The sequence below is a fragment of the Oncorhynchus kisutch genome, linkage group LG18 (genome assembly GCF_002021735.2).
Source record: "Oncorhynchus kisutch isolate 150728-3 linkage group LG18, Okis_V2, whole genome shotgun sequence".
In the NCBI taxonomy this organism is placed as follows: domain Eukaryota; kingdom Metazoa; phylum Chordata; class Actinopteri; order Salmoniformes; family Salmonidae; genus Oncorhynchus; species Oncorhynchus kisutch.
The window spans coordinates 34,512,040-34,539,429 of NC_034191.2; the positions used below are offsets into that span (position 1 = coordinate 34,512,040).

General features: G+C 42.9%; 1 protein-coding gene across 2 annotated transcripts in view; it reads right to left on the minus strand.

Moving 5' to 3' along the window:
- The window catches only part of snx19b (sorting nexin 19b), a 54,216-nt gene extending 27,030 nt beyond the window's left edge, over window positions 1-27,186 (minus strand). The window contains exons 1-9 of one of the 2 annotated variants that reach the window (XM_031795876.1): window positions 26,919-27,186; window positions 24,779-26,479; window positions 24,371-24,509; window positions 24,150-24,250; window positions 22,097-22,216; window positions 20,270-20,376; window positions 17,970-18,063; window positions 17,679-17,850; window positions 16,220-16,349 (exon numbers count right to left, since the gene is read on the minus strand). In XM_031795876.1, coding sequence (XP_031651736.1) covers window positions 16,220-16,349; window positions 17,679-17,850; window positions 17,970-18,063; window positions 20,270-20,376; window positions 22,097-22,216; window positions 24,150-24,250; window positions 24,371-24,509; window positions 24,779-26,449 — 2,534 coding nt within the window. In that variant the 5' untranslated portion in view covers window positions 26,450-26,479; window positions 26,919-27,186. The remainder of the gene's footprint in view (window positions 1-16,219; window positions 16,350-17,678; window positions 17,851-17,969; window positions 18,064-20,269; window positions 20,377-22,096; window positions 22,217-24,149; window positions 24,251-24,370; window positions 24,510-24,778; window positions 26,480-26,918) is intronic. The other variant, XM_020507927.2, reaches the window with a different exon arrangement.
- Between the last annotated feature and the right edge of the window lie 204 nt (window positions 27,187-27,390).

Genomic DNA, 27,390 nt, shown 5'->3' on the forward strand with positions numbered 1-27,390 from the left:
TCACAACAGTATCTCGGACCTGCCTGGTGTGTTCCTTGTTCTTCATGATGCTCTCTGCGCTTTTAACGGACCTCTGAGACTATCACAGTGCAGGTGCATTTATACGGAGACTTGATTACACACAGGTGGATTGTATTTATCATCATTAGTCATTTAGGTCAACATTGGATCATTCAGAGATCCTCACTGAACCTCTGGAGAGAGTTTGCTGCACTGTAAGTAAAGCGGCTGAATAATTTTGCACGCCCAATTTTTCAGTTTTTGATTTGTTAAAAAAGTTTGAAATATCCAATAAATGTCGTTCCACTTCATGATTGTGTCCCACTTGTTGATGATTCTTCACAAAAAAATACAGTTTTATATCTTTATGTTTGAAGCCTGAAATGTGGCAAAAGGTCGCAAAGTTCAAGGGGGCCGAATACTTTCGCAAGGCACTGTACAGTACCGACCGGATGCAAGCGCATTAGCCTAAATCATGGTCGCCACGATGACAAAACAGGGGAGGCAAGCGCATTAGCCTAAATCATGGTCGCTTACGAAGACAAAACAGCGGAGGCGAGTCGAAAACAAAGACGTGGGCACGAGCTGCCAAGGCCAAACATACTTTCTTTCAGCCAAACATAATTTTTCCCCCTCATTTGGGGAAAATCTTTGGACATTGTGGCAGATCCTGCTGAAAGCATTGGGAACCTCCCAAGTCTCCCCAGTCTATAATGTCATGGGAGGGCTGGTCTGGTCTGGTCTGACATGCACGCGGTGGTGGTTTATGTCTTGGGGAAGGAGCAGTCACTCCAGCTCCTCCTACCCAGTCACTGGGGAGATTTATAGCAGCCCGAATGCACTATTTCATCAGGAAACACGGAGGCCCTGGAAACAATCCGAGCGGTGATGTCTTTCACAGTCGGCATCAGAGTAAGTCATGTTCACGTTGAAATAACCTCGCCCTGACACGGTGCACCTGGTGAAGGTCTCCTGCCATGAGTAACCATGCAGGGAAACCAACCGAATAAGTAAGTCTACACAGTGGGCGATGTTGTCTCTGGAAAAGATCGTGCATCTTGCTATATCGATGAACGGCACCCAATTCCCACCACCACATACTTTCTAAATATGTAATACAATACAGTACTTATTACAGTATCATTGATGAAAATGATGCAACACAAAGTGCAATAGCTAACCAGCCACTCAACATCAGCGTTGGTGGATGGAATGCAGGCCTCTCTGGGATAACAAGAAGACAAAAGCTGCACTGGTCCAGACAAACCATTTAAGGGCTGACGTTGGACCACAGCTAATGTAAGGAGATGGAACTAAAAAAAGCGAGTTGTTCGGAATCAACAGTAGTACATTTTATTCCTACTGCTGACCCATCGGGCCGTTTATGAAGTGCAGTCCATTTTGACTGGCGGTGGCTTTGACAGGGACACGCAGCATTAGCAGAGAATACATTTCTCCACCTCAGGAAGAATGGGAAAAAAAGGGGTTACTAAAGCTCTCCCGTAGCCAGCCATGTTTAAACAATCCCATTTCAAATTCTAATAGGTGCCTTGATTTCTTCTGACACTGCAAAAACATCAACGTGACAACTATGTTTATTTTGAAGTGCCTAATTGACATGTGAAATTCGCTGGGAAAAATTGACACAGCCCACGACGTGGTGTTGTTTCGGGTGGGCAATGGAAAGGGGAGTGAGAAAGACAGTTAATTCATTGTCTGTGACAGACAGAGACCGACCCTGATGCACATGCTGGGAGGAACCCTTTAATATCAGCAGATTTGGAGCATATTGGCTCTGCTAGTTGATTGTCATTTCTCCTCACTGGAGCCCTTGTTGGAACTCGCTAGCTGTTTGAAGTGAGATGATAGAAGTAGTGGACCACTCTCTCACCTTCATTTAATACCTTGACACACACAGGGTTAATGAAAAAAATTAATGGAAAAGCATCTCCTTGGCTTTTTTTAAATGTAGACCAGGGGTGTCAAACTCATTCCGTGGAGGGCCTAGTGTCTGAGTTTTTGGGTTTTCCTTTCAATTAAGACATGGACAACCAGGTGAGAGGATTTCTATACTAATTGGTGACCTTAATTCATCAATCGAGGAGCGAAAACCTGCAGACACTTAGCCCTCCGTGGAATGAGTTTGACACGTGACGTAGACGATTATCAAAATGAGGACTTTAGGATTGAGAAGTCCATCATGAAGAAGGCCCTATAGCACTTGAGAATGAAGAACCTGTGCTTTCTTGTTAGGGATATTCTGCCATGGCAGTGGGATGCGAGCCTGTCAAACCAGTTTAAAACGCGAAGCCTGTCTGGGTTCAGACTAACACTCATTCCATGTGATCTGTGTTAAACCATCCGGTGCCAATCACATAAACTGTAGTTGTTATTCTAAAGTCTTGGGTGAAAATAGCACAAGAACTTGGGACTCGGCAGCCAATAGTAAAAACACTTTTTCAAACAATAATGTGGACGAAGACATGAAAGTGTTTTTATGGAGCTCAAACAAAAAATGGGGAAAATAAAATGACTACTTTCTCCGACGTCAGACTCCAGCACAGCTGAACTAGCAGACATTGCGTACTAATTTAGAAATAGCCGCTGGATTAAAAAACCCATTCAAATCCTGCATCACACTTCAGTTTAAATTACGACAACCCTTAAAAATCGGCGAGATGACCTAAGAAAAATATGATGCACTTCACTCAAGACTCAAAATTGCATTGAGTTAATTACCAGAATCAAAACATCGAACAAAAGTCAGAATGATGGATTTGAAGCATGTCCAGGGTGCAGGTGTTAGTGAATGCAGGTGTACTGTGTGTGCACTGGGTAATTAAACAAAAAAAAAGGCCATCGTCCATCTATCCATCCAACTGCTAGTTGAATTCCCACAATGCTGTTGCCAAACAGAGCAAGATGCCAAGGCAGCCAAAGAGCTGAATTCCATCAATCTATTTAGCTAGCAGAATAATCAAACTGGGAATGGAGGTCTGTAGCCAGCCTTTAAACAACTCATTACATGTTAACAGACTGTTCCACAAACCCAGAGGCACACTGGACTGAGACAAAGTGTTCCTCCTCAGTGCAACGGGTCTGCTTTAGCTCACAGTTATCATTAGCATCAACAATAGTAAAGCCTATGTCATACACAACAAGAGCATTTTACTCCTCAAACACCTAATACAAGGTCCAGGGAAAGATTCCAAGGGTCTTAAAGGGATACTTCAAGATTTTGGCAACAAGGCCCTTTATCTAATTCCCCAGAGTCAGAGGAACTCGTGGATGCCATTTTCATGTGTCTGTGTGCAGTTTGAAGGAAGTTGTTAACTAGCTTTAGCTCAATGACTGGAAGTCCATGGGTATCTGCTAGCATGTTAGTAGATACCCTTAGACTTCCAATCATTGCGCTAACATTAGTTTGTACTGGACACAGACATAAAAATAGTACACACGAGTTCATCTGACTCTGGGGAAGTGCCAAAATCCCGAAGTATCCCTTTAATGGAGGACTCATTTGTTTGTAAAAAACGAAACAACACAACCACACGGACGTAATAAAGAGTGAAAAGACAAACAAATAAACAAGTATTTACAGTACGGCTGGTAATCCGAGAGCGCCGTCTTTATCCGCCGGCTACATCCCCAAAGTGTCTCCAGATGGGCTGTGCTGCAAAAACACGCTAGCCTTATGATGAACGAACATGGCCTTTAGCTACAGACCAACAACACTGGCTGGAGAGGGGGACAGCTGGGGATTACTTCTGACCAAAGAGACCACCATATCGTACAACAACAAAATGCATGCTACTCCTCAGTCCAAAGACAATAGAAAATGGTATGGCTAGGCCACCGCTAACTGCCAATCACCTGAAACACAATTCCATTCCCCATGTATCAGAGCGCTAATGACACATCCACAAAACTCTATTTGGAACTTTAACCATAAGCAAAAAGAAACAACTTAGGAGCTTGAGTTGGGATAAAAGGTCTTCCGACAGACGGATGTCATCTCATCTGCGTGACACCTTTCTTCCTCAACAGCGGTAAAAGCACCTCTACTTCAGTCAGAGGCGCTGCGGCTGCATCTCGACCCTGATAACATCTCTGCACATCGATGTGAAGCCAAGAAATTGTGTACTCTGGGTCTCAATTAGTCTCAGCCCTCAAGGCCAAGTGCTACATCAGAAGTTTGTGTAAAGTACAAGAGGAGAGATCTCTGGCTTAAATCAAAGCCAAGCCAGAGTTTACATCTCCGAAAGAGGAGAACATTGGGCAGATGGCCTGAGCAATAAGGTGCATCATCGAGGGGCTCTTGAGAGGTCTGTCTCTGTCTGACGAGTCCTGTTGGATGTCTGCTAGAGGAAACTCAACTGTCTATACGTCCAGAAGAGGGGGGGGTTTAAGGCTGATAGTTCTGTGTGATGAGGGGTGTGGGGGACAGGGGCATAATTTTCAACTTATAAACAGTCAGGATGTTGCCCCCCCCACCATAAAAAAGCTGTGTCCTCTTCACTTGAGAGCTCACAGGGAAGAGCACATATTTTTTTCTTATGACCCAACATCTTGACTGTCCATAAATTGGAAAGGACTTACGGGAAGTCTGCCGCTGTATGACTCATGTTAATTACAGGCCCAGCAGAACCTCATAAGGAAGAGAGGTTGGGGGGCTGACAAATAATGACACAGCAGAGTGGGGGCTATTCAGTGGCAGTACTGGGGCATCATTATGAAGAGCTTTAGCACTGCAGGCATACTATAGACACGCACTACTTGGCTCACTGCAGCTCCCACTAAAAGGGGCTTAGGGGGCAATGTTAGAATTCTCCTCTGGATCTGACAATGCCTTGGAGGGAGACTCATGAGACTTAAAAACCAGGGGTGGATATTGTGTGTGAAGTCCTGTGAACACGTGTTGTTGCACATAGTGCCTGCGAGCACAGTGTGATCATCAGAGGGAGACCGATAGCTTGGTGAACACCTCAAATAACCCCTATTGACCTCAACAGAACACACTGTTGTGCTTCTACATTGGCCTATTAGGCAAGCTTAACAAATTGCTTTCAATCCGAATCTGTAGTAGAGACATGGAGAGCATTTCATTAAAACTCACACGATGCAATCCAAAATCCCTTAACAATCTCCCTCTGTTCTTTGCACAGAAATGGTCAAGAGGTAAAAATACTAAATGAATAAGAAAAAGGATGGTAGAACAACATGTTAACAAAGATTCAGAAGCCGTTTGCGAAATATTTTAATTACAGAACCATAGACTATCAAGGGTTAACTATAACTTGATAGCTAGAGCTATTAAAATGCCATAGTTATCTTGTTGCCAGAGAGTTCTTTAAGTTTCTTAAATTCATTATAATGGCAGTCTCCTCTGTGATTGTTCATGGAATGCATTCAATACACTTCCAGTGTTGATATTACAGCACAAAGTGCTTGGTAAAAATAACCACGTGGCAGACTTGAGCTGTGCTTACCGTAACCACCTCCAAGAGTGGGAAGTCATTTGGATGGGACAAAATAAGCAGTCGGCCAAATTGGCCAATGTTGTAATGAAGTGTTAGTAAAAGCCCCACTCTATACAGCCGACTTCCTGGTAAGAATGGAGGAGTGTGATCATCTGGGGTGCATTTCTCTTCAAATAGATCCATCTCCACTGTGGTCTTTATTCTGAAAACCTTGTATGGTGTCTGGTGTCCTAATCATTCTGGCATGCCTGGGTAAGTGAGGAGAGCGCTGCATCAGAGAACTAGTGCTTACCAGACCTGGGTTCAAAAAGTATTTGAAATATTTTGAATACTTGTGTTTGCTTGAGCCTGCCTGGAATGTGCCAGATGGGTGGGGTTTGCACTCTTAGAACTATTTCCGTGGTCCCATTCCACCAGGCGAGCTCAATCAAGCACAGCTTAAGTATTGGAAAGATTTCAAGCACTATTTTTTACACCCAGGTCTTGTGCTAACATCTTCCGTTGAAACCTCTGTTGAGCCAATTAGCATCCAAAAGGTGTCTGGCAGACTGAGGCCTCCAGGCAGCCTTCAGGCGGATCGTGAGCCAGAAAGGCCAGCAGTAGCAGGAGCAGCACAGTATAGTAAAGTATTACCTAGTTCTCCTCTGGCATGTGATGCGTCTGTTTCCACTGAGGCGCAGGCTGGCCTAGCCTAACCAGGTATGGTCTGGCATCATCAGATCACCGTCTACATCCACCATCTACCCCATCCGTGCTATGTCGGTGCATGTGTGTGTGCACGTTTGACTATACTTGTGAGTCCCAGAAGACCTCACAAGAAAAGTGAGGAAATTTTGCTGTCCTCCCTTGTACAAATACAATTTTGGGGTTCGGTTATGGTTATAATTAGGGGTTTGTGGTTAGGTTCAGAATTAGTGTTAGGTAAATAGGATTTTGAATGGGGATCAATTGTTGGTCCTCACAAATATAGTAAGACATATCTGTGTGTGTGTGCGCATCTGCGTGTGTCTTGTGTGTGTCAGGGGCTGTTTTTATTGGGAGTGTCGTGGCACCGCATTTCATCGGCTGGTCAACACACTGACATCTAACGTTACCGACTGTGTGTGGCTGGGGCAGGTTTTCAGAAAGGCTGATTTCACAGTCTAGTGCATCGCGCCAGGGACAGTTAGAGGCTGCGTCTCTCCAACATCCATCTCAAAGTGCCCTTTTCCTGCTAATAGTCTCTCAGACTGAAGATCATATCCCCTTTTGATTCACTTGCGCATAGGGCAGACTTCCTTGAACCAATTTCTGGTAACAATGTAAGTCTATACCAACGATTGTGGTCTGGAGGACTACGGCATTTAAACTACCATGAAAACCACCAGAATAATTCTCTCATTACAGACTATCTAAAAAATACTCAATTACAGGAAATGGGATAGAGTTGAGAAAGATGTATAAGGAAAATCTTATACACCTAACATTCCAATAGGATTTGGGTAATGGCTTGACACCTAACACAGGCAACACAGCTCATAGAAGTCAGAAACAGTATTTGCATGCCTGTCGCATGCCTGTCGCATGCCTGTCGGATGAGTTACTTTGCCAATAGCTTGTTTCAATTCATCGTTGTCATTCGCAAACCCTTCACTTCCATACATATTAGTAAAGGAGAGTGATTGAATATATGCAGCCTATGAGACAGTTATAGAAGACGTAGTAGCAGACCAGTCAGTCTGGGTGAAATACACGTCTCTCACATGAGAAATGAGAGGAGGAACCTGCCAGACAGTATTCCTCTCTGTTAGTAATTACTTGTGGGTTGGGGCTTGCCAGGGCAGAGCAATTTACGGCAGCAGGTGACATGTCATCCTGAAAAGAAAATCACCCAGCAGAATTTCCTTGTGGTCAGAGCGGCACACGACGAGAAGAATACCAGGAGCCATGAGCGACCGCCAGCCCAAGATAAGCACGGACCGAGAGAGGGTGATGGAGAGGAGCTGTACTCGCCAAGATCCCATCCTTACGAAAAAAGATTGCTGTCAGAGTGGATTGCAGTCAGAGTGCAGTATCACTGCAGTACGTGTCAGTATAAATGCAGTATGCTGCATCTACAATACCACAGACCAACTTTGGGAAACACTGGTATAACCTACTAGGGTAATCCAACATTTCAATACACATGGCTCTCTTTAACTGAGCTTTAACTAACACGTGGTTGTACCTTGCTCGTACTAACTAGCCTACAGTCTAATTTGACTTTAGAACTCAGATGCTACACATAATAAATGATTCAATACAAAGAAATACCAGTGAAGGCAATTACAATCAGAGCCCAATCAAAATAACTTTAACTGTTTAATTAATTAGTTTTGATTCCTTAGTTTAAGAGAATATCGATTGAATGCTTGGCCAGGAATCAGTAATAAAGAAAACAGATGGCCAGCTAGTATATGCATAAAAGATTGTCAAGTTGTGCCTGCAACTATTCATGTTGTTGACACTGGGCTGCATTGCTTTAGCTGAAGACTACCATTTTTGGTCAAAGGAGCATTGATCCGTTTGAACTAAAATTACCCAACAACTTTTTTTATGAGCCCGAGTCACTGCAGAACTATGCCTTTGGTTTGTCGTCACAGAGCACGTCGTCCCGATGCAGCTCAGGTGGAATAAAAAGGATAGCTGAAGTGTGAACAGAGGCATTAGCCTACCTCTGACTTGTGTTTATCGCTTATCAGAGCTAATTTTACCCAGCCTCAGATCGTGTTGCTGGTTGTGCACTTTACAGGAAACAAACAATATAGGTCCCCTGGACCTAGCCACTGTCCCAAACCGCTAACTTTTAAACCAAAAACAAACAGGAAGTCATTATGTCTGATATAAGCATGTTTTAAATTGCAAGTATCCTACAGACACAGCTAGCTGACTGAACTAGGGGGAATACAGCATAGAACAATGTATTTCAGAACGTTTGCGTCGGCAGGGGGGAATAAAACTCACCAAGACTTGATCCTTGCCTGGCAGATCACTAGAACCCATACAGGGTGTCCAGACACTTTCCGCCAGCCAAGCTGTTAAGTAGTGGTGGGTAACGATGGAACCAATGCAGCCTGGTCCAAACCTGATTGCAACATGGTCACGAGGAACCTTCCCTCCATCAATGGACTTTCCATTGGGTACAAGTTCAACACTGATATTGCTCATTGTCTTTGTCTCGGACAGCATGATCACACTGTTGAAGAGGGTGCCGTGTCAGAACAGACTGTTGGGGATGTCACACCTCCTCAACGGAACAACGAGTGATAGGGTTACATAACAGGGCTCTTTTCCATTCCTGCTCTGCCAAATCTGCTGGAAACCAATGGCCTGACCACCAGTGTAGTGGACTCAAACAAAAGTTGGGCACCTGCAATGGGGTCTTCCTCCACCCCTCCTTCACTGCTGGGTGAACGACTCATAACTCAGAGTATGAAGCACAGGAAGACCCTCTGTGCAATGAAACTAACCAGCACCACTGTTAGAAACCACCACCTCTGAAGGATGCTTATTTTGGGGCCAATTATTTAGGCTGAACTCACCCTGGCTGTCAATGAAAAGCATTCACCATTAAAAGAACAACAAGGACTCACACTTAACTCAAAAACAAAAAACAAACAAAAAAATCAGCTTTGACACCTCCCCAAAAAGACGGCTAATGAAAAATGTAAGTTGAGAGAAATAAAAAGTTAATACGGGGACAAGGCGGAATGCATAACAGGACACCAACAGAAAAACATTGCCTTGAAACAGCTGGTGTTTTTTTAGGTGCTAAATAAAAATCATTCAAGCAAACTATTGGGTAACAGTAATATACATCTGTAACATTTTGGGCCTGTCCACCAGTATACTGGCAGGACCCATCATTCCATCTTTCCCCCTCCGAAAATGGATGTCGGCTGTGGAATTGGCGGGAAGCCCTGCTGTACACTACAGTGCAAATTACCCATTTGACATGGCAAAACATGTCACCGCACGGATCTGCTCCACACATGACAGCAGAGTTGGAGAGCCGGGCTGTACAAGCTGTGGTCAGACGGGTCCTCAACTGGGTTAAAGATGTCAAACGTACAGTAGAGTTGTTTGCCACCTCACCTCCACCAACGTCCTGAGAAAGAAGGCCGTGTGGTGATGGAGTCGTAAGGTATTTAAGGTGCCACTCCAGGAGGGAACACCTGTACTTTGTCTATTCTGTCAAGGGTCATACTTGGCTTGCTGTCGATTCATTACCCAAATATGAAGTATTTTCTGGACTTGGGGAGCAAAATGTTCCACACTGGAATATGTTATCAACTGTGCTCAGCTGAGGCAAAAGGTTGCACCGAAGTGAAGCTACTTCATTCAACTTGACTACTGGGAGGTTTCAATCATCACTTCATGTACCACCATTATGTCATGCCAGTAAGACTGACATTGGATGCTAGAACAACAGTCCAGTACTATATAGGCATGCCCCCGTCTCAAACTAAAACTACAGGTGTCAGAAGTGGGATCCAAAATGACAAAAAAAAGAGTGGAGAAGGACACAGACACCTCTTTCTCAACACCTCTTCTCACTTTGGAAATGCATCTGGACACATTTGAGAGCCATGTCGTGATAAAACAGATCTCAGATTCCCTTGGCTTAAGATGGTCCCTTAAGTACACTGATGGCTGAAGGATACTGCACATAACAAAACAAGCATATCATCACCCTGTGGGACCACCTTATGGGGAAATGTGGCATATTTAACACTTACGACGTTACCCACTGTTCAGAAACCAGACAGAGTGAAAGGACTGTTTGTGTGAAGTTCATATCTGTGTGTATGAAATTGTTGTCATTCACAAAGCCTAAAGATCATTTTGCTGCTGTACCCTGTGAGGCTACAGTATATATATATAATGTCATTGAGAAGATAATTTTATCCAAAGAGAATTACAAAACAGTGCATGTGTGTATGTGATCCCTGCAGGAACTTAACCCATGACCTTGGTGTTGCTAGCAACACACTCCTACCAAATGTACCGGACAGTATATGAGGCATATTGTTCAATGCTATAAGATTGTCAGTCATTCCTTCGATGCCGTTCCTCTGAAGATTGTGCTTGCTTCATGTACAGACAAAAAGACACAAATCTGGCCTCGAGTGGATTTTCCAGACGTCTGTCTAAGGGTGAATATTTTCATCTTAGATTGTCCCAGTTTCCAGTCTATAAAATTATGCATCTCCCTAACCAATGCCTTGGACCCAATTTACGAGAGCATGTCTCCAGCCAAATTCATCACACAGACGTTGTGTGTTGGAGGCCGGGCTCCATCCACTCGCAGTTCTTGATTAAAGCAGAGCAGACATGCAAGCGGTGCCGGTGACAGTCATGGACCTGGTTTCCATAGCCTGCATCTCCTTTGCATTTTACTAAAAGCTTATGTCATATTAAATAGGTTTAGCGCTGGTTTCTTGGCGTTTCAATTTTGTAACTGTAAGTAAACAACTCAAAAACTCTGAAGTCATCGATGCACTGCACTGAGAAGTACTGCGAACCTTTAATCAAATTCGGTAGTGTCTCGAAAACCTGAACAGATAGACAGTACAGTCAACAGTAGCCAAAGCTATATGCCTAGTAACTGTTTAGCCTAGCTAACCTTTCCCTTGTTAGAGAATTTAAAGAGTGAAAGAATTCAAACGTGTTTTCCTCTACTGCTATCTCCAGAGGCTCTTAGGCCTGTCTGTTAGGGTATAGCTAGCATAGCTGAGCAACATGTAAAAAGATGAGAGGACTAGTCGCCAGTGAGAACAGTCTCTGCTGACAGACTGATGCTTTAAATAGCTCGGACCAACAACACAGGGGCCACTAATACAGGACCCTCTGTCTTTAGGAAGGGTTAGGTGACTTAGATCACACAAACCCGAAAACATTGTATGCATGTTGAGTTTACTCTCTTTCCATTCAAGAAAATAAGTTTAATGAGCCTAAACTCAAAATGTCAACCTCAAAACTACCTTCTCAAAAAAGCAACATTCATTACATTAATCAAAATCCTTCTATTAATCTTAAAGAGAAACACAGTTTTTCCTCATAGAATTAGAATGAAGACTAGGAAGCGTCGACTTCATAAACAGGATTGGTCTTGCACATGGCCAATCACATCCCAGTCTGGCTGAGGCCCAGCTCACACATCAAGGCCCAGGGGCCCCTGTGATACGATACTTTCCGATGCTCCTGTCGAAACGGAAACCCTCGTAAAAGTCGTCAGAGCGGCAAGAGTCAGAGGAGAAAATCTCATTAGGAAAACAAGTTAGCCTAAGCATTATCACAGCATCACCGATATTTATTTTGAATGGAACTAGGTCAAGCGTTTATACACCATCCAGTATGCTTAATCTCAGAGTAGGAGTGTTAGTGCTGATATAGGATCAGTTTAGCCTTTTTGATCAGAATGAATATTTTACCTTTATTTAACTAGGCAAGTCAGTTAAGAACAAATTCTTCTTTTCAATGAAGGCCTAGGAACAGTGGGTTAACTGCCTGTTCAGGGGCAGAACGACAGATTTGTACCTTGTCAGCTCGGGGGTTTGAACTTGCAACCTTCCGGTTACTAGTCCAACGCTCTAACCACTAGGATACCCTGCCGCCACAGAATGAATATGATTATATGGATGAGGGGGGGGGGGGCTGATCCTAGATCAGCTCTGCTACTCTGAGACGCTTTGTGAATACAGGCAGAGTTCTCCGTACTGCTTCTAATACACAAGGACTCCAGAAATAAATGTTGTCAATTAAGATGAAATGCATTATCAAGATACTATCATTAGGGTCTATCAAGCTGTAGGATAACTTGGTAGGCCTACTGATCATAGCAGAGAAGAACCTGCTGCTTCAAAATCAGTTTTCCCACAAAGAAATGGAAACAGAAGCAACTAATTGCATAACACATAACTTTCTACAGAGGCACTGTGGAAAGTTATAGAACAGCAGGTTGAGGAAACTTGGAAATAATTGATTTTCAAAGTGATTAATACAGTGGGGCAAAAAAGTATTTCGGCAGCCACCAATTGTGCATGTTCTCCCACTTAAAAAAGATGAGTGAGGCCTGTAATTTTCATCATAGGTACACTTCAACTATGACAGACAAAACGAGAAGAAAAAAAATCCAGAAAATCACATTGTAGGATTTTTAATGAATTTATTTGCAAATGGTGGAAAATAAGTATTTGGTCAATAACAAAACTTTATCTCAATACTTTGTTATATACCTTTGTTGGCAATGACAGAGGTCAAATGTTTTCTGTAAGTCTTCACAAGGTTTGCACACATTGTTGCTGGTATTTTGGCCCATTCCTCCATGCAGATCTCCTCTAGAGCAGTGATGCTTTGGGGCTGTTGCTGGGCAACATGGACTTTCAACTCCCTCCAAAGATTTTCTATGGGGTTGAGATCTGGAGACAGGCTAGGCCACTCCAGCACCTTGAAATGCTTATTACGAAGCCACTCCTTCATTGCCCGGGCGGTGTGTTTGGGATCATTGTCATGCTGAAAGACCCAGCCACGTTTCATCTTCAATGCCCTTGCTGATGGAAGGAGGTTTTCACTCAAAATCTCACGATACATGGCCCCATTCATTCTTTCCTTTACACGGATCAGTCGTCCTGGTCCTTTTGCAGAAAAACAGCCCCAAAGCATGATGTTTCCACCCCCATGCTTCACAGTGGGTATGGTGTTCTTTGGATGCAACTCAGCATTCTTTGTCCTCCAAACACAACAAGTTGAGTTTTTACCAAAAAGTTATATTTTGGTTTCATCTGACCATATGACATTCTCCCAATCTTCTTCTGGATCATCCAAATGCTCTCTAGCAAACTTCAGACGGGCCTGGACATGTACTGGCTTAAGCAGGGGGACACGTCTGACACTTCAGGATTTGAGTCCCTGGCGGCGTAGTGTGTTACTGATGGTAGGCTTTGTTACTTTGGTCCCAGCTCTCTGCAGGTCATTCACGTGTGGTTCTGGGATTCTTGCGTGGAGCCCCAGATCAAGAAAATCATAGAAAATCTTTGGAGGGAGTTGAAAGTCTGTGTTGCCCAGCAACAGCCCCAAAATATCACTGCTCTAGAGGAGATCTGCATGGAGGAATGGGCCAAAATACCAGCAACAATGTGTGCAAACCTTGTGAAGACTTACAGAAAACATTTGACCTCTGTCATTGCCAACAAAGGGTATATAACAAAGTATTGAGATAAACTTTTGTTATTGACCAAATACTTATTTTCCACCATAATTTGCAAATAAATTCATAAGAAAATCCTACAATGTGATTTTCTGGATTTTCTTTTCTCATTTTGTCTGTCATAGTTGAAGTGTACCTATGATGAAAATTACAGGCCTCTCATCTTTTTAAGTGGGAGAACTTGCACAATTGGTGGCTGACTAAATACTTTTTTGCCCCACTGTATATCTTCCAAATCACTGTAAACTTGCAACGTGAAATAAATAACGGGAGTCTGTGAAATGTGAAGAAAACATCTGTCTCGGAGCAAAAGGAAAAACATTCCTTTAAAATACGAGCTCCTGACAGATGGTATTATTGTGAAGCCATTTGAAGGGACCATGACAGACACGTTTATAACTGCGTGCGTGTGTGTGTGTATATTGCTATCCTTGTGGGTACCGGAAATGTGTGTGTGTCTGTGCGTCTAGCCCTGAGTGAGAGCATGTCAGACTCGGAAAGTAGGGAGAGGCGAAAGGTCATTGGAGAATTAGAGAAAAATCTCCCCTTGCTTGAGACTACCCTTTCAAAAAAATGACCGTGACACACAGAGGCATGCAAAGTGACAGGCTACTTGACCGACAAAATAACGATTACCCTCCGAAGAGCCAACATACCTGTCCCATATGTGCGAGGAGAGGAGCGTGACCAATTTGACTGGAGCGTGGAGCGAGTTCCCCAAAAGTTGGAGCAACGGACTTCTCTCCCACTCCAATTTCGCTCACTTCACGAGCTCAGGACATGCCCAGCCCAGCATGCATCTGTAGTCTACTTGTGTGCTGCTACAGCCCCTTGCTTTAGCTACTGTCATGGAGTTCACTAAATGTTTTCATTAAGAAACGTATGAAACACTCCGGTGCAAAATCAAGGTGACTTATAAAGATCAGGAGGACCAAGAGCAAGAGAGGGAGTGCGGTGATGTGGTGTCCACAACTAAAGAACCATTATGGAATCTGAAAAGACATGTATCTCGAAAGCATGGTGTACTTACTACGTGCACTTGCTAACGGAAAGGAATGAGGTGGGTAGCTAGCAAAGTGTCATTATAGCAAAGTATTTATAATCAAAATCTGATCTCGTAAAAGTTTGGTTGATTTTGGTTCTTTTATCTATAGAATAGGATATCATTGATTTTGGCCCAATAGGCCTGACATAACCTCTTTCAAGGAGCATTCTGTTTTGCTTGGGTTATTTTGCCTAAAAACCTTTTGGCCTACCTATACATTTTATTCTTCTTTTTTTTTTACTCTGCATCCCTGCCCAGCCTGGCAAGTGGCCCAAAGGGTGTTTAGCATTCCTAGTGGCTCTGCAAGCGCGGAGAAGGTAAGAAGGCAAGCTCTCCAGGCACCATCGCATCAGCCACAGACTCTGGCCAAATTCGTGTTTCTAAAAGTGAATAGGCCTAAGACATTCTTCATTTTATTTCCTTGTAAGTAAGTCATAGCCTTTATGCACAATTTATAGACTATAATAATTGAATACAAAGAAATGTTGTTTAAATGCTGAGCGCTTAATGTTCATGCCAGCCTAGCGTGTCTCACTCACAAATGCTTCACCATTTATTTATTTGGAGGCTATAACCTTGAAATAAAATCGGCTAATAATAATAATAAAGCCTAAATAATTCATTTTCGTTCCTTCTGAACGATGCTTCTTAGGCTCCCTGTCTGGCTCCTGACCTATTTAGAGTGTTATATGCGGTTTAATATGACATGTAGCCCGTTTGAAATGATGAGTGTTTTTTACTGTCACCTTTTCTTGTTTATTAAAATACGTTTCATTCAAATCATATGGTTTGGTTTCAATACTTCAAATCTAAATGATAGGTCCAGGTAATCACAAAATTGGTTAAACTGTGATTTTAATGAATGGAGCGAATCTGGAGCAGTGTTTTTTAGCGGGGCCGCTGTAAAGGACGTGGGGTGCCGGAGTGGAGCACAAGCGTCGTTCAGTGAGCGATGAGCGGGATTTCTGACTGCACAACTTCGCACACATGCTCTGGTCCCAGTACACAACATCGCTGATGCGCAAATTCTTTACGAGCTCAGAGATTGTACTCTTGCACATTAGAGGAACAGTTTCCAGTTATTCAGCAGAAACCACAACCACGTTGGCCCTTTTTATAAACTCCTTGAGATATGCAAGACTCCTTTACTTGTTTGACAAAATAATACTGGAACAATACTGTATCCACATAAGCCTTTTGCTAAATGCTTCATTCTAATAAGAGTTTGGGTGCACAGTAAGTCACACAGTCAATCTTCTGAAAAGGTCCATTTCGAAATGATAGGTTCCTGATTTCCATATGTTCTGATATACAGTACTAGATATGGGAGGTCAGTGGCTGACTGGTAAGTGGTGACAGATGTCAACATGTTTTGGAGGACATGTGCTCTATGGCTGTCCATGCCATAGAAATAGAATGGAGTAGAGTAATAATTATATTTCTATGGTCCATGCATCAGTACAGTACCTGTCAATGAGGGTTCCAAATAGCAGCCGGATAGTCTTCCGGATGTTGTCGGTGCACAGCCAGCTCCACTGGTCCTTCATTAGCAGACACATGATGTCTAGGGCCACGTCAGCCAGGGCCGTCTCCGCCACTGTGGACAGTGTCACAAAACACACATCAAATACACACACACACACACGTAAATGACACGCATGCACACACACATATGCACACTTTACAAAGTAGCCCACATTCTTGAAACAAGCACAATAAACACCATAGGTTTGAAGCCTTGTGTATGTATCACTATTTTACCATGCATTAGCAATGGTCCAAAGTAAAATCATTTATAGAAAGCAACTGCATCTCAGTTTTCAACCAAAAATACAAAATAACATTCTGGCTATGAAATATGAAAATCACAAAACACTAAAGTCTCACGTAAGAGTTGGATATCTACTGTATGTCAACATTATTGGCAAAATTTGTCAGAGGAAATCTGTAAAAAGGAAAAAACCTATGATACACACAATGTCAAACATTGACATTAACAAACAGTAACCTCTTGCTCCTGGACAGATTTCTCAGCATAGACAAAAAAAATACCCCCAACAAATGTTTGCCAATACTTCCCTCTAGTGGTGACATTATAGTACTGCATGGGTATGCTGGTCACATCGTTCAGGTTAACTTTTCAACCTTGAAATGTTCAGGAGTGATCTGGATGTTTCAGACCTGTCTGGTCAGTGAGAGTGAGCCAGACGGCTCACCATGAAAGTCTGGCCCACATCTGAAACGCATCTCCTTCAGACAAGACAATGAGCAGACGTTAAACATGGAAGCCCTAGCAATTTGGATTCAATTAAAAAGGAACATGCTCATTCCAATGTTCAGTCGTGGGAGATAGTTTCCATATGAAGTCAATGAGATCACCATTTTTTTCTAAGGCCATTCACTGGATCGGAGACATACAATAGACTGCTGGTCTTCCATGTGTGGAGATGGAAGTAAGAGGCAAGATCATTTAGAGGACCTAAACCTTCGGTCCACATTCTAAAACACTGAATATTCATAGACCGGGCCAGAAACTGAACTTAAACCAAGTAAGAAAAGTAGCAAATCCTGTTTTTATGTACAGTAAAAAACATAATTTCACAATGAATGAGCCAGTCAAGCTCAGTCTGGAGTGGAAGATGTGGGCGGAATTGTGCTTCCCCTGACTCCACAGTCACGCCACTCTGTCCGTCTGTCTGTCCACACAGTAAGAAGCATGCATTCACGCACGTACAAACAGACACTGCCGGGATGAACAGAAAGCGGTCATAACGTAAAGATCCATTATCACAAGCCAAGATTTTTGCATGAACTTAGTTCCTGTATTGAACTAATGGGGCATTGAACAATATTGTGAGACGTGTCATTATGTAAGTTCACGCACCCACAACTTCTAAAATATCCACATTCTCTGCACAGTCCTTACCAGAGTCTTGAATGGATGCACCTGGTAAATTATTCCGCGTGCACCCACAGCCTCCAACTTCTCCTTTGAGGCCTGGACAGCCTTCCCTCTCAGCCTCTGCGTCACACATCACCGCTAGTTCCTGCTCCTTAATAAAGGCCTCTAGACCAGCAACCGACAGGCCGTTAAACCCCTGGAAAAAGAGAAGCATGACAAAAATTCATCTGTTTAAGGATTAAAAACTCTTATAACAAAATGTCATGCAACAATCGTCACTGTAGACGAGAGACCACAGTACAGTGAAGTACTTACTGTGCTCCCCTCATCTAAGCAGTATAGCACTTTAGGCCTCATGTCAGACACATTAAGGACTGGGGTGATTTTGCTGGAGAACCTTAGCCGGGACCTGTAAACAGACACACATATCGAACTATATAGCAATTCATTTCACAAAATGTCACGCACATTTCATAATGAAATAATGTATACACATATATATATACACACACACACACACACACACACACACACACACACACACACACACACACACACACACACACACATATCCACCTATCCATCCATCCACCCACCCACCCACCCACACCAAGTGTACAAAACATTAAGAACAACTTCCTCATATTGAGTTGCACCCCCTTTTGCCCTCAGAACAGCCTCAATTCCTCAGGGTATGATCTCTACAAGGTGTTGAAAGCTTTCCACAGGAATGCTGGCCCATTTTGACTCCAATGCTTCCCACAGTTGTGTCAAGTTGGCTGGATGTCCTTTGGGTGGTAGATCATTCTTGATACACACGGGAAACTGTTGAGCGTGACAAACCCAGCAGCGTTGCAGTTCTTGACACACTCAAACCGGTGTGCCTGGCACCTACTACCATACCCTGTTCAAAGGCACTTCACCCTCTGAATGACAGTTTACCCTCTGAATGGCACACATGCACAATCCTTGTCACAATTTTCTCAGAGCTTAAAAATCCTTCATAAACCTGTCTCCTCCCCTTCCTCTACACTCATTGAAGTGGATTTAACAGGTGACATCAATAAGGGATCATAGCTTTCACCTGGTCAGTTTATGTCATTGAAAGAGCAGGTGTTCATAATGGTTTGTACACTCAGTGTATATATTCAGGGTTGGACTTGAAAAATGTAAATACAGATTACATGAAAATAACTGTCATTTGTAAAATAATCCATTGGATTAATCCAATTGAATAATGTAAACTGATTACTTTTGGATTAACGCCTTGGTAAATCAGCATCTGCCTCGTAAGTTTATCTTGCAGAACAATCAGTTCCCTCTAAAGCCTACTGTACTTCCGAGTATAAACATTTCAATAATATATTATGACAACATTTTGGGATGTTTTGTTGTTCAGCAGAAGTTTTTTGGGCTGTTTGAGCACACAAAATGTTGTCTTGAAGCTTGTCGAAGTTCGGTAGCCGAAGTCTTCGCCCCTTTGTCAGTGATTGGTCAACACTAGGGATTCTTCAATGAAGTGTTGTCATTCAACAGCAGATGACCAGTTTTCATGCAAATCTTTTCACCTGAGAAATACGGCACCAAACATCTTAGCTAGATGTACAATTGTTTGACTAAGACCTCCAAGGCAAAAACATCTAAATGATTTACACATTTATTGAGTTATCTTAGATTAATTTAGACTATTTTGAGGAAGTGTACTGGCTATATTGTTGATACAACATCTCAAAAGGGACAAAAGCAAAGGACTTTTAACGGAGTATGCGAGTAGACGTTCACTTCGCCTAGCCGAGCTCTGCTAGGAGCAAACTGACCTTATATATGCAGACACCTTTACTCTGCCCACTCAACCCCAGAATCATTGGGAAAGTGCTGGCTCAACTTTTTAATGCATCTTCTTGATGAAATGGCATCACTAAAACGTCAGTGTTACTGTCAAGTTCCAGAAAAAGCTTTTCCAACACTCATTCTTTGATTGTGAAATTATGGGCCTACATCCTCCCACGAAATGGTCATGTCTGGCCCCCCCTTCATGTAACAGTCTAGTATGACTTCCAAGACAGACAGATAGGTAGATTTCAGTGTACTCATTTCCACTGAAACTTGAGATTTAGCAGTAAGTAGCGGTTTGTCATATCTGTCATGCCAGTTCTTGGGAAGTCAAATGGGTGTTGACTCATCAAAAATGAACTTTATACACAAACTTTTTTTGTGACTTTTTTTGTGGTGAAAAACATTCCTGTGAAACGAAACTAGGCAGATTTCAAAATAGATTAGAGCAGAAAGGAAAAGCTTCCATTCCCACTGAAAGGTGACTTCTAAGCAGTGTGGCTCAAAACGGCTTTCAAAGATCTGCCATTTCTGTGTGTTTGAGGCAAACACTTACAGCCCACATCTTGATATTAGAAGAAGTAGTGCAATCAGCTGTTTTTAAGAATGTAACTGTAATCCAATTACACATTAAAAAAAATGTAATCTTGCCTGATTACAGTTACATAAACATTTGTATGTGATTACCTAATACATGTAATCCATTACTTCCAACTCTGACTCTATTATTGAGACACCATTTATTGTATTGTTCTACAGAAGGAGGAGTTCATTTGACTTACTTGTTTTTCTTATCTGAGGAAGGCTTTCCCTCAGAGTCTCCGTCCATGTCTTCTGTAGGGCTCTGTAGCTCTGAGCGAGGAAACGCCGTCTTCAAGGTGTCCACAATCTACAGAGCCATTTGTTCACACAGTTACATTCCCCTACGAATCTACTGTATTTGGACAGTGAAACAAAAACTTTTCATTTGGCTCTATATTCCAGCATTTTGGATTTGAGATCCAATGTATTATATGAATCGACAGTGCGTAATGCCACCTTTTAATCTGAGGGTATTTTCATACATGTGTTTAACCGTTTAGAAATGAACACACTTTATGTATTTAGTATTATAGTGTATTAAATTGAGTAAAAGGTTTAGTATTTTTGTCCCATATTCCTACCTCGCAATTTTTATTTTTATTTTATTTCACCTTTATTTAACCAGGTAGGCTAGTTGAGAACAAGTTCTCATTTGCAACTGCGACCTGGCCAAGATAAAGCATAGCAGTGTGAGCATACAACAAAGAGTTACACATGGAGTAAACAATTAACAAGTCAATAACACAGTAGAAAACAAAGGGGGGGTCTATATACAATGTGTGCAAAAGGCATGAGGAGGTAGGCAAATAATTACAATTTTGCAGATTAACACTGGAGTGATAAATGATCAGATGGTCATGTACAGGTAGAGATATTGGTGTGCAGAAGAGCAGAAAAGTAACTAAATAAAAACAGTATGGGGATGAGGTAGGTGAAAAGGGTGGGCTATTTACCAATAGACTATGTACAGCTGCAGCGATCGGTTAGCTGCTCAGATAGCTGATGTTTGAAGTTGGTGAGGGAGATAAAAGTCTCCAACTTCAGCGATTTTTGCAATTCGTTCCAGTCACAGGCAGCAGAGTACTGGAACGAAAGGCGGCCAAATGAGGTGTTGGCTTTAGGGATGATCAGTGAGATACACCTGCTGGAGCGCGTGCTACGGATGGGTGTTGCCATCGTGACCAGTGAGCTGAGATAAGGCGGAGCTTTACCTAGCATAGACTTGTAGATGACCTGGAGCCAGTGGGTCTGGCGACGAATATGTAGCGAGGGCCAGCCGACTAGAGCATACAAGTCGCAGTGGTGGGTGGTATAAGGTGCTTTAGTGACAAAACGGATGGCACTGTGATAGACTGCATCCAGTTTGCTGAGTAGAGTGTTGGGAGCCATTTTGTAGATGACATCGCCGAAGTCGAGGATCGGTAGGATAGTCAGTTTTACTAGGGTAAGCTTGGCGGCTTGAGTGAAGGAGGCTTTGTTGCGGAATAGAAAGCCGACTCTTGATTTGATTTTCGATTGGAGATGTTTGATATGAGTCTGGAAGGAGAGTTTGCAGTCTAGCCAGACACCTAGGTACTTATAGACGTCCACATATTCTAGGTCGGAACCATCCTATATTAAACTTGTGACTCCACAAACTTGTTGGATGCATCTTGTTGGATGCATCTGTAGTTTGTTTTGGTTATGTTTCAGAATATTTTGTGCCCAATAGAAATTAATGGTAAATCATGTATTGTGTCATTATGGAGTGACTTTTACTGTAAATAAAATGATATGATGTTTCTGAGCACTTCTACACTGCTGTGGATGCTACCATGATTACGCATAATCGGGAATGGAACGTGAATATTGAAAAAACATTCTAACTTCTCACCATTATCATTTACAGGGGAGGTAAAATGTTTGGGAGTGCGTTTTTGATGCCTCTTAAGTTCCTCACTCTCCGCATTGAGGTTTTCTGTACAGCATCTCCTTGTTTCTAATGCATACAGGCCTAGTTAATTAAAGTGATTATCAATAACACATACCTTGTCTATGTGTGATACGATGAACGGCTTCTTAACAAAGGCAATTCTTGCATCTGTATTAAGAGCAAGGAACTCCTGCATTTCTTCACTGTTGGCAGTTTCGGGTATAGCACAAAGTTGCTGAAAAATAGGGGAGATGCGTGTTAGTTTTCAAGTAACAATAAAATAACGTTTTATTTGTCACATTCTTCGTAAACAACAGGTGTAGGTAGACTAACAGTGAAATGCTTGATTTCTGTTAGTCTACACCTGTTGTTTACGAAGCACGTGATGAATAAAATAGTATTTGATTTTGTAATGTCATGAACATTATGTTAATTCATCCAAATTTCACTCAGATCTACAGTTGAAGTCTGAAGTTTACATACACTTAGGTTGGAGTCATTAAAACTTGTTTTTTAACCACTCCACAAATTTCTTGTTAAACAAACTATAGTTTTGACAAGTCGGTTAGGACATCTACTTTGTGCATGACACAAGTAATTTTCCAACAATTGTTTACAGACAGATTATATCTCTTATAAGTCACTGTATCACAATTCCAGTGGGTCAGAAGTTTACATACACTAAGTTGACTGTGCCTTTAAACAGAAAATGATGCCATGGCTTTTGAAGCTTCTAATAGGCTAATTGACATAATTTGAGTCAATTGGAGGTGTACCTGTGGATGTATTTCAAGGCCTACCTTAAAACTCAGTACCTCTTTGGGGAAATCTAAAGAAATCAGCCAAGACCTCAGAAAAAAAATGTGTACCTCCACAAGTCTGGTTCATCATTGGGAGCAATTTCCAAACGCCTGAAGGTACCACGTTCATCTGTACAAACAATAGTATGCAAGTATAAACACCATGGGACCACGCAGCCGTCATACCGCTCACGAAGGAGACACATTCTGTCTCCTAGAGATGAACGTACTTTGGTGAAAAAAGTGCAAATCAATCCCAGAACAACAGCAAAGGAAATTGTGAAGATGCTGGAGGAAACGGGTACAAAGGTATCTATAGCCACAGTAAAACGAGTCCTATATCAACATAACCTGAAAGGCCGCTCAGCAAGGAAGAAGCCACTGCTCCAAAACCACCATAAAAAAGCCAAACTACGGTTTGCAACTGAACATGGGGACAAAGATTGTACTTCTTGGATAAATGTCCTCTGGTCTGATGAAATAAAAATAGAACTGTTTGGCCATAATGACCATCGTTATGTTTGGAGGAAAAAGGGGAGGCTTGCAAGCCGAAGAACACCATCCCAACCGTGAAGCACGGGGGTGGCAGCATCATGTTGTGGGGGTGCTTTGCTGCAGGAGGGACTGGTGCACTTCACAAAAAAAGATGGCAATATGAGGATGAAAAATTATGTGGATATATTGAAGAAACATCTCAAGACAAGTTAAAGCTTGGTCGCAAATGGGTCTTCCAGATGGGCAATGACCCCAAGCATACTTTCAAAGTTGTGAAAAATGGTTTAAGAACAACAAAGTCAAGGTATTGGAGTGCCCATCACAAAGCCCTGACCTCAATCCCATAGAAAACTTGTGGGCTGAACTGAAAAAGTGTGTGCGAGCAAGGAGGCCTACAAACCTGACTCAGTTACACCAGCTCTGTCAGGAGGAATGGGCCAAAATTCATCCAACTTATTGTGGGAAGCTTGTGGAAGGCTACCCGAAACACTTGACCCAAGTTAAACAATTTAAAGGCAATTCTACCAAATACTAATTGAGTGTATGTAAACGTCTGACCCACTGGGAATGTGATGAAAGAAGTAAAAGCTGAAATAAATCCTTCTCTCTACTATTATTCTGACATTTCACATTCTAAAATAAAGTGGTGATCCTAACTGACCTAAGACAGGGAATCTTTACTAGGATTAAATGTCAGGAATTGTGAAAAGTTTGCATGTATTTGGCTAAGGTGCATGTAAACTTCCGACTTCAACTGTATATGGCAATGAGAAATATTACATTAAAGTGTATAATACATGCAGTTTACAAAGTACAAAACGAACAAAAAAATATTGTTTTAATTCCCAAGGCTTGAGTTAAGATGTTACCAACCTTGAGGAAAGTCTCGAGCAGCCCTTTCCTGGCCTCAACTTTGTCACTGTCCATGTTACCAAACGGCAAGTCTGGAAATATTTTCTTTGGTCCTTTCACATCTAAACCATGTTAGTGAGATCAGTTAGAAGCTGTAAGAAAGACAACCAGTCTAGTTCCACATGACACATGGAACTAAAACGCCTGAAAACGCCTGTCATTGTTCAGATAACAATACTCACTTTTGATGAGTTTTCGCAAGTCTGATTTCTCCTCCAAGCGGGTCTGTAGGTTGAGAAACTCACTATATCGCCGGTTGACCGTGTGATAGGCAACTGGCTGGATAGACCCTGGGATATTAGAGTCCATTGCTGTTTCATACTGAAAGACATATGTTTTAGCACAAAACAAACTAGATTAATATAGACAAAAATAACCCAGAAACTTCCCTTTCCACTAATTACCTTTTCTTTCCTCTACTCTGTGTTCTGGCCTTAAAACCAACACACCTCATCAATGATCAGAATAAGTTGTTTTAGCAGCGTATATGAAGACACATATGTAACCTAGCATATTCAACATGTAATGTTCTCCATACTGTTCTCCAAACATTAAACAACAAACAAATTCACCTTGCAATAATAACTCACCTTGACCGTGTAGAGAGTGTACGGGTGCGAGCCGGTGCCACGGTGCTCCTTGGCCGTGATGGTCCCGGGGATCCTAAGGTTCTGGATGATGATGGGGCCTTCGGGGCTGCTGAGGGGCTCGAAGCTGAAGGAGGGCAGGGGAGCCATGGGGGAGGAGGTCTGCAGAGGGCCACTCACCGACGCCGTCAGCCCGTTGGAGTGGCAGCCCACCGCAAGGTCTACGCTCAGCAGCTCTCTCTCTGGGCTAGTGCCGCTGTCCCTCATCTCCAGGTCCTGGAGGCTGCTGAATCTCGAGGGAACGTCCTCGGTCGTGGTGCACAACACGTTAGCGTGTTGTTGTTCAGAGACCAGGACTTTGGGGGAGGAAGTGACCTCGGCTAGACCAGGGTAAACCCGGAGGTCATCTTCCAGATCCATGACGCTGCTGATGTCAGTGGGCGTGGCACACTCTCGAAACCGGTCCGACAGCGCTTCCTCTGCACCAATCAGAACCAGGGACTCCATTGAGCTCCTCTTGAAATCTGTCAGAGGAGAGTCCAGGTCTGAGTCGGTCTCTTGGTAGAACGGGTTGGATTTGACTGGTCTCAGGTAGTCCATTGGGCAGATACCAATGTACTGTCTAGCCTGTCGAGGCTCTTCTTCCTCTATATTATTCTGAGGGCAGTACAATTCTGCCGAGTCGATGATATCGTAAGCAGCCAACTCGGGTGTGGCAGCCTCTGTGTCGTTAGGTGTTTCTGATAGGATCCTTAAGGGTAAAGAGCAAGGGACCTGAACATCTTGCTGGGGCTGATCCTGCTCTAAGACAGTAAGAAGTGGCAGTGATGGTGTTTTTGGTGGTTCTGAGGCTTTGGGGGCTTGCATACTTGACTTGGTGAAAATGGAAACGATTAACAGGTTCAGCCAGTCTGGATCCGATAGTTTCGTAATGAAGGGGAGAAGGACATTGCACGTGATGAGCTCTCCGACCACAAACCTTCCCGTTCGGGTTTCCAGGTGAGGCAGTGGGACAAGGACATGCAGCAGCAGGTCAACAATAGCCCTGGCGTAGTTCACCTCCATGGCCGAGCTCTTCACAGCAGGGTGAGGTGTGCAGACCCGGGAGTATGCTTTCCAGAGGCTGTTCTCTCCATCCGGTTGCCTCTTCAGCTCGGCCATGACTTCTTTGGCTCTCAGGTAGCTCTGAAGGTGGCCGCCACACAGGTCCAAAACCCTCTGGGTCAGGACCTTCCTGTCCACTCTTCTTGACCGATTCTTCAGCTCCATCGCCATGGAGTACATGGCACTTTGCACCTCGACCTCAAAGTGCCGCTCCGAGGACACTATGCAGTACCAGGAGGACACAAAGTCTCTGATTATCTTGCGCACGGTGGTCTGTATCTCGTGGTCTAGCTGACGCTCACTCTCAGGCAAAGGAGGGACCCTTTCCAATGTGATGAACCGCTCTAGGTGAACAACTCTGTTGGAGTCCAGGACAGCCTGAGATCCCAGCCAGCCTCCCATGACCACCAGGAGGCTGGTGAAGACACACAGCAGCCATACATTCACCAGTAAATGGAAGAGAATCAGCCATGTCAGAAGAGCTCCAAAGCCCAGTAGGCTCCTCTGACCCAGTAGCTCCGCCATGGTCCACTGAATTGGGCCAACAGTCTCGGACTGAGTGTGAGACATGGCTCTTCATATGACTTTTATATTCAGTGTCTACAAAAAAAAAAATAACATAAGTAACGTTAGATTCCTTTTACATTATCTACCTGGCAACACAGACATAGCTAGTGAATTTATTATCTGTGAAAAACTACATTTCTTCTCTGAAACCTACAGGAAGAATTGGTATTATTGCCTGGTTAGCTGAGTAGCTCTGGCTAGTAGCAGCCAGTGGAGTGGACCTAGCTAACGTTAGCTTGTTGCCATGTAAAAGTGACAATCCACATAGCTAGCTTCATCTAACGATTTTGTAATGACACATTGACTTTACAATTAACTGATGATATATTATTGATATGATGAGATGTCTGGTTATTCATGGTGGGGGTGGGAAGCTACTGTTAGTTTGCTAGCCGGGTCGTCTTTCCTTTCGTTAGCTTGCTACAGTAACGTTAGCTAGCTAGTCAAGCTAAATTACCCTTGCTAAATTTACCTTCGTCAAATGTACCCCTAGCTTGATGTTCCGGAAAGTACGACAAGTAAAATGATACAAGCAGTCATGGCAACTGTATCACTTGCAAGAAGCTGGCAACGTCTTGTTTTCTTTTTTTGACAGCCCCATCAGTTTGTTTACTTCCCGTATCTCTTGACCAGGGTTGCCAGGTCTACAAAATTCTGGTCAATGACGTCTCAAAACTGATGCAAATTTCTCTCCACATCAAGAGAGTTGCCACATTAATCCAATAAACCCTTTTTCCATAACGCTATGGAGCGAATTAAGGAATGTCGACGTAATTTGTAACTACGTAGGCTAAAATGCAAAGGCTGGTTTTCCATCCAAATAAGAATTATTCCGAGCTTAAATATACAGTACCAGTCAAAAGTTTGAACAAGCCTTCTCATTCAAGGGTTTTTCTTCATTTGTACTATTTTCTACATTGTAGAATAATAGTGAAAACATCAAC